This window comes from Physella acuta, unplaced genomic scaffold (assembly GCF_028476545.2).
Source record: "Physella acuta isolate Inbredline_101_S28 unplaced genomic scaffold, ASM2847654v3 ptg001635l, whole genome shotgun sequence".
Taxonomy (NCBI): Eukaryota; Metazoa; Mollusca; class Gastropoda; family Physidae; genus Physella; species Physella acuta.
Genome location: NW_026733149.1, coordinates 179825 through 196197, shown reverse-complemented (window position 1 = coordinate 196197; position 16373 = coordinate 179825). Strand labels below are relative to the sequence as shown.

At 34.9% G+C, this 16373-nt stretch overlaps 1 protein-coding gene across 1 annotated transcript in view; it reads right to left on the bottom strand.

Moving 5' to 3' along the window:
- Window positions 1-13010, bottom strand: part of LOC131929463 (Golgi apparatus protein 1) — a 49394-nt gene extending 36384 nt beyond the window's left edge. Inside the window, exons 1-2 of the mRNA XM_059285691.1 lie at window positions 12885-13010; window positions 4718-5002 (exon numbers count right to left, since the gene is read on the bottom strand). Of these exons, the coding sequence (XP_059141674.1) occupies window positions 4718-4948 (231 nt within the window). The 5' untranslated portion in view covers window positions 4949-5002; window positions 12885-13010. The remainder of the gene's footprint in view (window positions 1-4717; window positions 5003-12884) is intronic.
- Window positions 13011-16373: the final 3363 nt, after the last annotated feature.

The window sequence follows — 16373 nt, the reverse complement described above, 5'->3', positions numbered from 1 at the left end:
AGCAAAAGAAGGTATCATCATTACATAACATAGATGACATCATTACATGACATAGATGAAATACATAATGATATCACTACTTTAAATGGTATCTCAGGGTATAGAAAGGGTACGAATGATGTAGAATAAATATCCTAATATATAAAAGCCCATGTGCGCACTTCTCTCTCTCTCTCTCTCTCTCTCTGTCCGCAAAATATTTTCGCAGGGTATTACATCAGAATCAATAGCGATACAGGGAGAACTTGATACTGACTTTTGTTGAAAATAATATGGTAGATGTTTTAAATGTATAACCAACATTTTATTTAATGAAGAAAAATAAAAAATAAAGGCGTATTCGAATGTGGAAAAACAGTTTTAATTATACAACAGGAAAAGCATTTATAGTTGTGAAAAAGAACCCATGAAACAATGACGTCACTAATGTTTATACATTAACTAATGACGTCGTCTGCCGAGTTTAGAATAGAAAGAAATGAACTATTTCATTCAAATTTGATTAAGACCTAGATCTACGTACGCTATAAAATTTATACAATACAATTTTTCTGGCCTAAACTTATAAAATTTATTTTATCTATTTGGATTCTAGATCTAGACTAGATCTAAATCTACACAAAAACTAGACAGACGCTAAGTCGATAAGAGCTAGATTTAGACTCTATCTACTCTAGAATCTATTCCAAAAATAAATTTCTATATTAAACTATTTCAGGCCTTAATTATTTTATAGAAATCTTTGTTTGTTTAGCTATGGAACTGGCTAATTTGGGATAAAAAAATTAATTTGAAAGAATAGGCATATTCGCGTAAGTTTAACTTTTTTAATAGGTCTTTCATTCTCTGTGTTTTATAAGGTGCCTAAATGACTGAGATGATAGTGTACTTAATACTACGCAGGTGGTGTGGGATCGAGACACACCAAGCAAAACTTATTTTTTAATTTTTTTTTATATGTACATTTTCCGATTTTAGACTATAAAGAAAGGAACTACTTCATTCAAATTTGATTTAGATCTAGATCTATAGATCTACTCATCAAGACGTATTTTATCTGTCAAACTAATACAAATTACTTAAAAACAACCTAATGACCATTGAATAGCCAGATTTTTAACGAAATCATCTAAGTCACTTAATCAGTGTGTGCCAGTGGCCTAGCTACCGTAAAGCAAGGCATAGGGGCCCAAGGCATTTAGGGCCTTTTTCCCTCTTTAAAAAATGTCTGACTTTTAAATTGGAATTTTAATATTTGTTTTACATAATTTTAAAAAGAAAATGAAAATTCAGTTTCTTTTCTATTGTAGAAATCATTTACATTTCCAAAAAGGACCCCAGTCCTTTCTTATTTAACAAATAGTGGGGGTCGGGACGGTGGAACAGGGCCCATCCGCAGTAATATCACTAAAAATAAACTTTGACTCTTTTGTGAGATGGGCATCCAGCACCCGTAAATTTCAATGAACTTATTCATCATTTTACTACATTAAAAGCATGAAAGAAAAATCTAAATAAATCATGAGCAGTTTTTAAAAAATGTGTTTGGTTAGTGGCGTCACAGTCGGGTGTTACCCTCTGCGTTTACTAAAGGTGTCAACCCATAGTCCCCAACAACTTTGTGTTTACTAAAGGTGTCAACCCATAGTCCCCAACAACTTTGTGTTTACTAAAGGTGTCAACCCATAGTACCCAACAACTTTGTGTTTACTAAAGGTGTCAACCCATAGTCCCCAACAACTTTGTGTTTACTAAAGGTGTCAACCCATAGTCCCCAACAACTTTGTGTTTACTAAAGGTGTCAACCCATAGTCCCCAACAACTTTGTGTTTACTAAAGGTGTCAACCCATAGTCCCCAACAACTTTGTGTTTACTAAAGGTGTCAACCCATAGTCCCCAACAACTTTGTGTTTACTAAAGGTGTCAACCCATAGTCCCCAACAACTTTGTGTTTACTAAAGGTGTCAACCCATAGTCCCCAACAACTTTGTGTTTACTAAAGGTGTCAACCCATAGTCCCTAACAACTTCCCATTTTCCGTAGTGTGTCACTCCTCTCACTAATCTTTATTATTTTAGCTCGATACAACAAAGCTATGAAAGTAAATTTTACAATGTTTAGTCATGGTGTCACGTCCATATGTTGTCATCCGATGCAGACTGCATCTCTGCCCCCCCGCCCTATGACGCTACTGTGTTTGTTAGCCTGTAACATTTTTACAAAACTACATAATGATATAGTAAATATACACAATCGTGTATAAAATATAAAATGTACAGAATATTTATATTATTTAAAACCCTCCATCATAATTAGCAGTTGATTTCTTCGTTTAACTCCATTGTAGCCTGTTGACTAACGAAGGGGCCCACTGAAAATTTTTGCATAGGGGCCCGAAAATCCTCGCTAAGCCACTGGTGTGTGCCTGTGTTATGTTTTTTAGCTAGTTAGTTATTTCTTTGCTTTGTCACTAATATAGTTCAGCGTGTAGTAAAGCACATTGCGTTTTGACCAATAACTATTTCATAAATTATTTTTCTTAAACAAGTACAACATTTTAAAATTAAAATATATAGGTCTATAATTCACGTGAAACGGGTACCGATGGCTAGTATATATATAATTCTCTTCATGAAGGGACCATGCGATGACCCTCCCATGAAGGGACCATGCGATGACCCTCCCTCTCCCAAGCTCTCCAGGCATGCTCAACAGACCATATCGCTACCACCCACACCAGTCTGGTGAGCTGTGGTTCACGATGAATGTTTACAATCATAGAGCAAGGTCAAATTAGTGACAGCTATTAGGGGCAAATAATTTAGTTTTTAAACGACTTGAAACATCAACTGTAAACTGTCGTCACAGACGGCGTCTTTCAGGGGGGTATAGAGGTAGGTTAGGACAGTCTGTGTGTTGTTGTGTTAGGTTGTGGAGGTAGGTTAGGGCAGTCTGTGTGTTGTTGTGTTAGGGTGTGGAGGTAGGTTAGGGCAGTCTGTGTGTTGTTGTGTTAGGGTGTGGAGGTAGGTTAGGGCAGTCTGTGTGTTGTTGTGTTAGGTTGTGGAGGTAGGTTAGGGCAGTCTGTGTGTTGTTGTGTTAGGTTGTGGAGGTAGGTTAGGGCAGTCTGTGTGTTGTTGTGTTAGGTTGTGGAGGTAGGTTAGGGCAGTCTGTGTGTTGTTGTGTTAGGTTGTGGAGGTAGGTTAGGGCAGTCTGTGTGTTGTTGTGTTAGGTTGTGGAGGTAGGTTAGGGCAGTCTGTGTGTTGTTGTGTTAGGTTGTGGAGGTAGGTTAGGGCAGTCTGTGTGTTGTTGTGTTAGGTTGTGGAGGTAGGTTAGGGCAGTCTGTGTATTGTTGTGTTAGGGTGTGGAGGTATTTATCCCATTCTATTATATGCAGTCTTCATATAGGTAGTGAAAGTCATCTATTTAGTTCAGTCAACATTGTTATGTTCATAAACAATGCAGAAACTTAAGGATTTGGTCATTATTAAATAAAACAGATGACATCATTACATGAAATTGTTAAATGACACAGATGACATCATACCATAACATAGATGTCACTACATGACATAAATGACATTACATAACATAGATGACATTATTAAATGACAGATAACATAATTACATGACATAGATGACATTACATAACTTAGATGACATTACATAACATAGATGACATCATTACATAACACAGATGACATGATTAAATTACAGATGACATCATAACATAACATAGAGATGATTACATAGATGACACCATTTCATTACCATTTATGTATTCATCTTTCTGATATTGTCATACTTTATTGTCATCTGTCTATCATAGATTCTGATCATCACTTAGAATTACCAGTCACCAGATCAAATATTAATCAGACACTTTAATTAAAATATTTAACAAAAAATCAATTCAACAAATAGTATTTTTTTTTAATTATGAAAAAAGACAATCAAGGACCTACCAGTTTAGTGTACACAATCAAGGACCTACCAGCTTAGTGTACACAATCAAGGACCTACCAGTTTAGTGTACACAATCAAGGACCTACCAGTTTAGTGTACACAATCAAGGACCTACCAGTTTAGTGTACACAATCAAGGACCTACCAGTTTAGTGTACACAATCAAGGACCTACCAGCTTAGTGTACACAATCAAGGACCTACCAGCTTAGTGTACACAATCAAGGACCTACCAGTTTAGTGTACACAATCAAGGACCTACCAGTTTAGTGTACACAATCAAGGACCTACCAGTTTAGTGTACACAATCAAGGACCTACCAGTTTAGTGTACACAATCAAGGACCTACCAGCTTAGTGTACACAATCAAGGACCTACCAGTTTAGTGTACACAATCAAGGACCTACCAGTTTAGTGTACACAATCAAGGACCTACCAGTTTAGTGTACACAATCAAGGACCTACCAGTTTAGTGTACACAATCAAGGACCTACCAGTTTAGTGTACACAATCAAGGACCTACCAGTTTAGTGTACACAATCAAGGACCTACCAGCTTAGTGTACACAATCAAGGACCTACCAGCTTAGTGTACACAATCAAGGACCTACCAGTTTAGTGTACACAATCAAGGACCTACCAGTTTAGTGTACACAATCAAGGACCTACCAGTTTAGTGTACACAATCAAGGACCTACCAGTTTAGTGTACACAATCAAGGACCTACCAGTTTAGTGTACACAATCAAGGACCTACCAGTTCACTGTTCTGCAGACAATCCAGGACCATAAAGTTGTTCATGTTGGCCTTGTCTGAACAAAACTTCTTGACATCATCCATACACTCAGCAGCTGAGGCAATCCTGACAGGCTTTGGCTTGACCTTCTCATCCACTGGCACTAACTTTTCCCCTGTACTGCCAACAGGACCGGCTACTGCGCCATTTTGTACAATACACAACACAACTAAGGAGACTGTCCAATACATCCTTCATCAACAACTATTTGACCCAGTGTAATGTGATGGCCTTAGATGGACCTACTGAACAATAGAAATACATTTAGAAATTAATTTCACAACCCAAATATCATAGTCATGACATGTCAAAATTTAATTGTTGACAGCTAGTTATATCATGCAGGATCTTCACAGTATTTGAAGATGGTAACAAGAATTAAATACCTACATAAGCATAGATAGCAACAGAATTTATACAAATCAGCACCTAAATGAGTATACCTACATAAGCATAGATAGCAACAGAATTTATAAAAATCAGCACCTAAATGAGTAAGAGCCATAAACATTTATTTTAAAAAATGCATAAAAACATTTTAATAACATTCTTTTATGTAATAATGCAATGAAAAGGAGAAAATAAATTATTTTCTTTCAAAATATTAGAATAATATACTCTTATTTAAATAACTGAAAATAAAAGCTAGGGTCTCAAAATTAAGTACTCAATACCTTTACAATGCTGTAAGAAGCAACTCACTTTTATTTTTACTGCAGATTGGGGGTAGGATAATAGGTGGGTAATGCCTTAGATGTATACCATCATACAGCCTTAGATGTATACCATCATACAGCCTTAGATGTATACCATCATACAGCCTTAGATGTATACCATCATACAGCCTTAGATGTATACCATCATACAGCCTTAGATGTATACCATCATACAGAATCTTAGACCCGTGCCATCATATGGAATCTTAGACCCGTGCCATCATATGGAATCTTAGACCCGTGGCATCACACAGTCTTAGACCCGTGCCATCATACAGAATCTTAGACCCGTGGCATCACACAGTCTGAGTCTTAGACCCGTGCCATCACACAGTCTTAGACTAGTGCCATCATAGTCTTAGACCCGTGCCATCATACAGAATCTTAGACCCGTGCCATCACACAGTCTTAGACTAGTGCCATCATACAGAATCTTAGACCCGTGCCATCATATGGAATCTTAGACCCGTGCCATCACACAGTCTTAGACTAGTGCCATCATACAGAATCTTAGACCCGTAGCATCATACGGAATCTTAGACCCGTGCCATCATACAGTCTTAGACCCGTGGCATCACACAGTCTTAGACTAGTGCCATCATACATTCTTAGACCCGTGCCATCATACAGAATCTTAGACCCTGCCATCATACAGAATCTTAGACTAGTGCCATCACACAGTCTTAGACTAGTGCCATCATACAGAATCTTAGACCCGTGCCATCATACAGAATCTTAGACCTGTGCCATCATACAGAATCTTAGACTAGTGCCATCATACAGAATCTTAGACCCTGCCATCATACAGAATCTTAGACTAGTGCCATCACACAGTCTTAGACTAGTGCCATCATACAGAATCTTAGACCCGTGCCATCACACAGTCTTAGACTAGTATTAGTAATGCTTACAAATTACATCAGTCACACTAATGTTTATAACACTTCAAACAATTTTTTTTTTACATGTTAAAGAAAAAATCCTGGTGATTTGTGTCACTTTCGAGAATGACGCAATCTGCATTATTGTTTCAGGATGCTATTTGGCACTCTGGGTTATACTATACTGTGAGCACTATGGCATGTACGTTAGTTTTAAGGAGCCAGGGGCCGTACACGGCACCCCTGCGGTAGTGTAATCAGGTTTTCATGCGGTAGTGTAGGTAAACCTGTGTCCCGTAATTTATGATCCAAGTGCAGGCATTGTTCACATTTAAATAATTCCGTCTGAGAAAACAAGGTCACGCATCTAAGAATATAGGATTGGTAACACATTTTTTACTGTAACGCTTTGATGAAACCCATCTTATATATTTTGTCTGACTTTCTTCTATCCCCGCGGCAACAGGCGGGGACCGGCACGCTAGTAGTAAGAAAAATACTAATTTTAAAGGAAATTTTATGTAACTATTTAAAATTTAATTCATCATCCAATTAAGTCAAGAATTATATCAGATTGCATTGTCATTGGGTCTGGACCCACGAATCATGTTTTGGGCAGACAGACAAATTAAATAAAAGCTAATAAAAATAGGACTAGGACACTTTTTCTGATCAGAATTAAATATGTCTGTCTGTTTTATCACACTTAAAGCAGACTCAGGCCATTATTGAATTAATTCATAGTTTAATATTGCTAATATTTTAAATAAAAGCAATGTATGTTACTCTAAAATAAAAATACTGTCTAAATATAATTTTATGTAAATTTTATAAATAACTTTTTAAAATTTAATTTTTACAACTAAATGAAAAAAGAAATTAAATTATATTTTAACATTCAGCTAATTTTAAACTGTAATGATTTTGTTGAGCTATTGTTTTCAATTTTAAATTGTGCCTTTTTTTCATGAATTTTTTTCCCACTCAAAAGAATCTTTTTGTTAGCTGCGTCTTGTTTCTGTAATAGACAATGTGTAGTAAAAAAAATATACTCATTTTAAAACCTTAATGTTGTAGGTAGTAAACAGCTAATTTTTTTTTGCAGAAATGTTAATAACTAAACAGAAGAACTATTTTACCTTTTAAGTTGACCATAAAATATTTTAAAAAAACAGAGGTGCTAAAGTAAGGAAAGGGCTTGGATGAGGAGGAAATTGACAGTTACAACAAATTATAGTTTTAGCAGTGATTTTCATTAATTATAGCCTAATTAATTATTATTCTTTGCATTTTTAGGGCACATGTTTGTATATTTGTAATATTTATAACCGTTTTAAACTATTAAAACTAGGGCTGTCTAACAATATAAATTATGAAAAATTCTGATTTTTATGTAACACATACCATGGGCTACAAGTCAAGGGGGATAATTTACAATATATGTGGTTATGGCCCCTGTGGGACCGCAACTATTGATGTACTTTTCATGCTCTTCTATGAGCAATGTTTCCCCGTGTTCCCATGTCATGTGACCTCTGACTAGGTTATATATAGACCTAATGCTGACATGGGCATAGGTCAAGTAGGTTATATATAGACCTAATGCTGACATGGGCATAGGTCAACTAGGTTATATATATAGACCTAATGCTGACATGGACATAGGTTAACTAGGTTATATATAGACCTAATGCTGACATGGGCATAGGTCAACTAGGTTATATATAGACCTAATAAAGGTATTGTAATTTTATATTAATGGTTTTTTATCATACTAGTGCCGCATGTTGTGGGCTAGGTATGTGAAGTATTTTATTTGTATTACTTGTTTTGTACAATTCCTACGAGTGCCACATGTTGTGGGCTAGGTATGTGAAGTATTTTATTTGTATTACTTGTTTTGTACAATTCCTACGAGTGCCACATGTTGTGGGCTAGGTATGTGAAGTATTTTATTTGTATTACTTGTTTTGTACAATTCCTACGAGTGCCACATGTTGTGGGCTAGGTATGTGAAGTATTTTATTTGTATTACTTGTTTTGTACAATTCCTACTAGTGCTGCATGTTGTGGGCTAGGTATGTGAAGTATTTTATTTGTATTACTTGTTTTGTACAATTCCTACTAGTGCTGCATGTTGCGAGCTAGGTATGTGAAGTATTTTATTTGTATTACTTGTTTTGTACAATTCCTACTAGTGCTGCATGTTGCGGGCTAGGTATGTGAAGTATTTTATTTGTATTACTTGTTTTATACAATTCCTACAAGTGCTACATGTTGCGAGCTAGGTATGTGAAGTATTTTATTTGTATTACTTGTTTTGTACAATTCCTACTAGTGCTGCATGTTGTGGGCTAGTATGTGAAGTATTTTATTTGTATTACTTGTTTTGTACAATTCCTACTAGTGCTGCATGTTGTGGGCTAGTATGTGAAGTATTTTATTTGTATTACTTGTTTTGTACAATTCCTACTAGTGCTGCATGTTGTGGGCTAGGTATGTGAAGTATTTTATTTGTATTACTTGTTTTGTACAATTCCTACTAGTGCTGCATGTTGCGAGCTAGGTATGTGAAGTATTTTATTTGTATTACTTGTTTTGTACAATTCCTACTAGTGCTGCATGTTGTGGGCTAGGTATGTGAAGTATTTTATTTGTATTACTTGTTTTGTACAATTCCTACTAGTGCTGCATGTTGTGGGCTAGGTATGTGAAGTATTTTATTTGTATTACTTGTTTTGTACAATTCCTACTAGTGCTGCATGTTGTGGGCTAGGTATGTGAAGTATTTTATTTGTATTACTTGTTTTGTACAATTCCTACTAGTGCTGCATGTTGTGGGCTAGGTATGTGAAGTATTTTATTTGTATTACTTGTTTTGTACAATTCCTACTAGTGCTGCATGTTGTGGGCTAGGTATGTGAAGTATTTTATTTTCTATTTTATGACACCAGTGTATTTATGTTATAGCCTACACGTGGTGGTGTATTCAGATATGTAACCTATTGTCTGTTTACATTTGTTTTAGGGCTTTATGCTGTGCATGGATTTACTGTGTATAAATATGCTGTTTATGGAGTTGCTGTATAAGAATTTTTCACTGGGCTTGTCATCATGGGACTGGTTTGGGTGCAAGTTCTTGTACTTGGTTTGCAATAAATCATGATCTGACAGCAAGAGTGTCAGCCCTTAAAAAAGCTACACCTCAGTGGGTGATATCACACCACATCCCCATAGAGGCAGTGTCACATTTAATTATGTGCAAAATTATAGCAGAAATAGTGCAAAATACAATTTTTTAAAGATTGTTGTTTTTTTTTGTTTCCTGGTGTTGTCTCCCATTTAAAAATTTTCTGTTGATTGTCCAATTAAAAATATAAAAATTGATTTTACAGCTTCTAATTAAGCTAGGAGTGCAAATGGACTCACCAAGAATACTCTCAAAGTAATTCAAGAGGCCCATTAAAACATTTTTAAAATTATGAATAGTGTAATTAAAATTAATATGGTTATATTTTGTTTTTGTCTGACTTTAAAAAAAAAAGTGGATGCGTTTAACGCTTTAGTATTTTTGTTAATTGAAAACATTTTTAAAAAGGCAAAAGCTATTTGGTTTTCATGTAGTAATGGCTACATAAACAAAGACATCCTGGACAGAGTGGTCTAGTACAGGGGTCGGCAACCTGCAGCTCGCGAGCAGCATGCGGCTCTTTTGATGTCAAGATGCGGCTCTCCTGTTCCATGCACAAATTTTAATGATTATTTTATATTATTTTAAAAACTCATTTTAAATATTGCACAGAAAAATAACTTTAAACAGGATAAAAACACTCATCAGAGAACAATGAGAGAAGGTGAGGTAGAAAGTATACGACAGCTAGTAGCCGCTTGGGCACCAGACACAGCCTCAAAGCCGTGGACAGCACGGTGGCGACGGTTCCATTCTTGCCAAAGATAAACAGCTTCATAAACACGTGTTTTCTTGAGGGGGTGTGACCCGGGTGTGGCACATCGCATTGTAACTTTATATTTCTGTGTTTTATGACTATATTTGTTCACAATCAGCATGCTATGCTTTTAAAATTGATAGAGGGTAAGTATACCAAGTTACAAAACCTGCAATCTAATTAATAATTCATATTTTCAGTTTAAAAAATAAAAACGATCATCAATGAAGAAAGCGTAAAAATTCTATTTTTGGGTATGACAAAAAAACAGTCATAAATCTAGCCAAATGATTGGTTTCTTGCGCGGCACACTTTTTCCCGCGCCTCGTTTTCACCAAAAGAGATTATAATAAAATGGCTTTATTGAGGGGTGATCATTTTCACAGAACTCATCTCCTAAAGACCATAAATTATTACCAGTTTTTTTTATTGCAAGAAAATAGAGCTAGTTTTGCTAAGGCGTCGCTTGCGAGACAAACAAAGAAATTAGGTCAAAAGTAGATCTGACAATTCTTAAAAAACAGACTTAAATAGAAACGGATAGTTCAGATTTATAAAATTAACGATGGCGTCGTAATCGTTAGTTTTATCCCTCTACCAAATAGCGAAAGCGAAACTGGTCGCCATTTTTTAGTAGGTGCATGAGCCGTGAGATGGCTTCAAAACAACAAACCTGAAAGCTGTGAATCGAACGGCCTACACTTTAGTCCTTATTTCGACTTTTTAATTCCATGGGGGGCGCGGGTCACCTACTTTTTGTTAAAGGGGTCGCCACTCAAAAAAAATTTGTGAATCACTGTTCTACATAGATCTAGAAGATCTATAAGTAAGTATACTGGATACGACTCTACAATACTCTACATTCTACATTAATGAAACTAGAAACATTTATGTAACTTTCAAAACATAAATCCTCCTAAAAATGTGAAATATAGAATTTAAGAGTTAACTTATTTTCACATTACTAGTACCTAAAACAATAGGGTAATTTATCGTTTTAGGTACGTAAAATCGCCCGCGACTAGTAATGTGAAAAACAGGTGACTCCTTAAATTTTAATAATTAGTTCACATTTTGAGGAGGATTTATGTTTTGAAAAATACAAAAATGTTTCAAAGTTTCATTTATGTACCTGTTTTCAAACAATTGAATTAAAACTTTTCAGTAATAAATGAACACCAGCGATGTTTCCAACAGATGGAACCTTGCTCATTTACTATAGCAGCCATCTTGTTTAAGTTCTTTCTTTGTTAACTTATAGCGCGAGATTCAGGGGAAGGCAACTCTATTTTACAAATGGCTGCTGTTTATATAAGAAATCTTGCTAGCAAACACTGCTGTTTAAAGTTAATTTCTTGCCCATATTGATATATTTAGCCATTGATTTTGGTTTATTATACAGTTATCTATGATATTTGACACAAATATATCACAATATACTACTATTAAAGCCTTGACAGTGAGGTAACTTTTTCGCACATTTCTAGCCGCGGGCGATTTTACGTACCCAAAACGATAGATTACCAACAATAGGTTACCATTTGGTAAAACCTTAGTTTAGCGTCGGAAATTATCGGGTAATGTTTGTTGAGTTTCGGTAACTAGAGTTACGGTAAACCATGGTTTATTTGACCATTGAAATATAATTAAATTGAAAGTCGATTGTAGTAAATTAATGTTTTAATTTTTTAAGAAAAATCGACAAAAGGAAACAGGAATAAATATAATAGTAGATTTAAATTAGTAGATCTAAAAATTAAAAAAAAACAACATAGGGCCTATATTAATATAAATATAAATAATGAAGTCAAATGTAATAATTTAATGTTTTTGGCTTGCAGCGGATTTGCGACCATTAATTAATTAGATCTAGATCTAGCTACTAGCTAGATATCTAGCTGCTAGGCCAAGTAAAAAAATCTAGATTTTGAAAATAGTAAAAATGATTACAAAATGTAAAAATGATTAGGCCTACAAAAAATAAATCTATCCAAATTTTAAACATTCTGTATAAAAATAAAAGCTGACGCCAAATAAAGTATGGTTTACAGTACTTCCGGTGAATTCCGGAAGTGTGTGACAGACTTTGGCATTGTTTTACTGTTTTTTTACTGCTATACGATTCCGGAATAATAACCGACGCTAAACTAAGGTTTTACCTACCATTTTAATATTTAGGCCCTAATACGCTAATAGTTAGATCTAGGCCAGCTAAGTAGTAAGTAGCTTAGCTACTCAGCTAGATCTAGGCATAATGGTAACTACCCTGCCCTAATCTGCCCAAATAAAAATACTAGACTCTAGATCTAGAATAAAATAATAAATTATTAGGGCCTAAATAAATACGCTAATAAGTTATTAGCCTATTTATTTAGGCCCTAATAATTTATTATTTTATTCTAGATCTAGATTCTACATCTAGATCTAGAATCTAGTAGATCCCTCTAGATATCTATTTTTATTTGGGCAGATAAGGGCAGGAAGGCTATTATATGCCTAGATCTAGCCTACTAATAATAAATAAGCCATAATTTTATTAATTTGGTGAGAAACTATATTAGATTAGTAGAGCTGGTAATCTACCTATTTTACTGTAGAAAGTAGATTTTATATCTTAATTCTAGATCTAATTGCTGAGTTTAACTTTAATATTATTATTGACGTGTTCATCACTACAAACAAACGGATGTAACCACGAATGCATTCCCTTGCATTGGTTGTTATTTTTCAGAAGCCCAAAAATTATTTAAGTACTCTCCCCTGTAATAGGCCAATTTTTAAAAAACAACAAAATCAGATTCATTTTACTTTCTCGTATATATCTACGAAGTATAGAGAAGGTATTGTATTCGTGCAAAATTTTTTTTTTACAAATCTCGACGTTTTACACCTTACTGATACGGAAAAACATAATTTTGCAATCTTGTCCGTATGTCTGTGTGTCTGTGTGTGTGTGTGTCTGTGTGTAAACACGATTACTTGAGTACCGTTACAGTTAGGTTGATGAAATTTCATATATAAATATTTTATCAAAATCGTAGATCCGTATCAACTTTTGAGCGATTTCCGATAACCGGAAGTGGTACTTTTTCTACTGTGAATTTTTCAAAAGCTTATAACTTGAGTACAATTTCAGATAGATAAATGAAATTTCACGTCTAAGTAAAAGATCTAATTCTCTACCTTCTGTCAAATTTTGAGTAATTTCCGTTGACCGGAAGTAGTAATTTTCACTCTTTCCGATTTCTCAAAAAAACGCATGTGAATTTATAAAGTACTAATAATATTCCGCACTATTACACACATGTTTATTCGGCGTTCGCTTGGTGCGCAATTCTTTTTTCTATGAGATTCTATTCTATTTTAAAAAGTTTAAGTATTTAAAATGGATTAAAATTCATGTCTTTATCCCGAGTTCCCATCCTCTGTTGTTTTATATAAGAATATTCGAGAAAGTTTAGGAGAGATCACCCCTGCCCCCCCCCCCCCCCCCCCCATCGCTAATGCCTCTGCAACCAGCTCTAGCATGGGCCAAGTAATTACAACCTTGACCAGAGGATATCATACCTCCAAAAATATGAAGTTCATTTCACTTGTTCAGTTTGTTGTTCAAATGTATGCATCTTGTTCAATCTCAGTTCTATTGATTTGCTCTAAAGGGGTCAAATATAACAAACAGACAAAAGTGTGAATTTAAACCCCCACCTCCCCTATATGGGCCTATAAGATATATATATATATATATATATATATATATATATATATATATATATATATATATATATATATATATATATATATATATATATATACAGAGGCGTAGCGAGGGGGGGGGGGCTGGGCAGGGGTGCGGACCGCACCGGTTGACACCAATTAGGGGGGTGACACCAAGGCAAAAAAAGAAAAATTTATAGAAAAAAATTTGAGGGTGGGTGCAAATCGAAAGTTTGAGGGAGGGGGGTGTAAATTAAAAATTTGAAAGTTTGTCCCCGGGAAGGGTCGCTACGGCTCTGGGGGGTGACACGATTAGGTGCCGCACCGGGTGACACCCGACCTCGCTACGCCACTGTATATATATATATATATATATATATATATATATATATATATATATATATATATATATATATATATATATATATATATATATATATATATATATATATATATATATATATATATATACTAGCTGCATCCCGTGCTCCGCCACGGTAAATCTTTTTTAAATGTACCAATAGAACAAAACTAAACACAAAACAAACGAACTCAAAAAAAAAAAAAAAAAAAAAAAAAAAAACGAAAAAACAAACACAACACTCATAACATAAACACAATTTAAATGCAATCATAAAGGCATATTGCTCACAATCTAACCCGTAGCGCCAAATCGCGCCCTTTCCGGTGATTTGCACCTCCCTCAAACTTTCGATTTGCACCCCTTTCCCCCCCCCCCCCCCGCCCTAAAACTTTCGATTTCCACCAACCCCCCCCCCCCTCGCAAATTTTTTCCAACGGCACCCGGGGACATATGCCCCCCCCCTCGCTACGCCTCTCCTATAAAACCCGAAAGATAGAATAATAATTAGAAAACAGTATAAATAATAGGCAGTATCTATAATATATACAATATTTCACTTTATCCATTCACGCATTTTTTTCCAGTACTTTAAATTTTAAAAATTTACAAAAGAGTTTAATAACTAAAACCATTGCGCACCTAATGAACGTGATGACGCGTCTTTAATAGTGCTGAATAGTTGATTAAAAATTATAAGTAATAAACAGTAGGGCCTACATTCAGTGAATAAAATAAATAAAAGATTGCCTTTTATCAATCCATGCTAATTATAATTTTCTAACAATAATTTCCTCTTACACATCCGAATAATTTGCATTCACATTTTGCTAATTATATTATTGCAACACTAATTCCTTCTATGACGAACGTATATTTGCATTCACATCTTTTATTAGCGTGAGTTTAAATGTATTTTTAAATTACCTCCTTTGTCAAAATTAGAAAAGAGTTAAATTAATTTGATTTTTCTACCGTACTGTTATTATGTTATTAAAATGTATCCACTTTTTCTTGGAGCCTAAACGAAAATGATATTTGACATTAATCTTTTTAATACGTTTTAGCAGTTTGCGTGTATTTAATATTTTCTTGACGTTATGCGAAAGAGTAAAAACCGTGGCAATTATAAAATAGCTCTATACCGCTATATAAACAAACCCTACTCTAATACTTATAATAAGACACTGCGGTGCACTGAAAAGCACAGCATGGTGCGAATGTTTACTTTTATGGTTCCAAAAGCTATAGCGATGACGGAAGGAAGGACTGACACACTACTTGCCCGCTTATATTATAGATACTAGCTGCATCCCGTGCTCCGCCACGGTAAATCTTTTTAAAATATACCAACTTTGGAACAGAACAAAACAAACAAAAACACAACACAAACACAAACAAAACACAACCACAACCACAACACAACCACATTACAACCACAACACAATCACAACACAACCACAAACACAACCACAACACAACCACAACCACAATACACGGTAAATTTTTTTTAAATGTACCAAGTTGGGAACAGAACAATACTAAATACAACACAAACGAACGCAAAGAAAAAACAAAAACGAAAAAACAAACACAACACTCAACATAAACTCAATTTAAATGTAATCATAAAGGCATATTGCTCACAGTCTATCCCGTAGCGCCAAATCGCGCCCTTTCCGAGCGCCGGCGGAAAATTTCGATTTACACACTCCCACCTCCCTCAAACTTTAGATTTCCACCCCCCCCCTCTTGCTACGCCTCTGTTATAAAACCCCTAGCTTTTCCGCAAATAAATTAAAGGCAGTATATAGAATATCCGTGTTTTACCGACCATATTGCACTTTATAAATTGTACTTTTAAAAATTTACAATAAAGTTTCATGACTAAAACCATTGCGCACCTAATGAACGTGATGACTTAATATAGTAATGGAGAATAGTTGATTAAAAATTATAATTAGTAAACAGTACATTCAGTGAATAAAATAAATAAA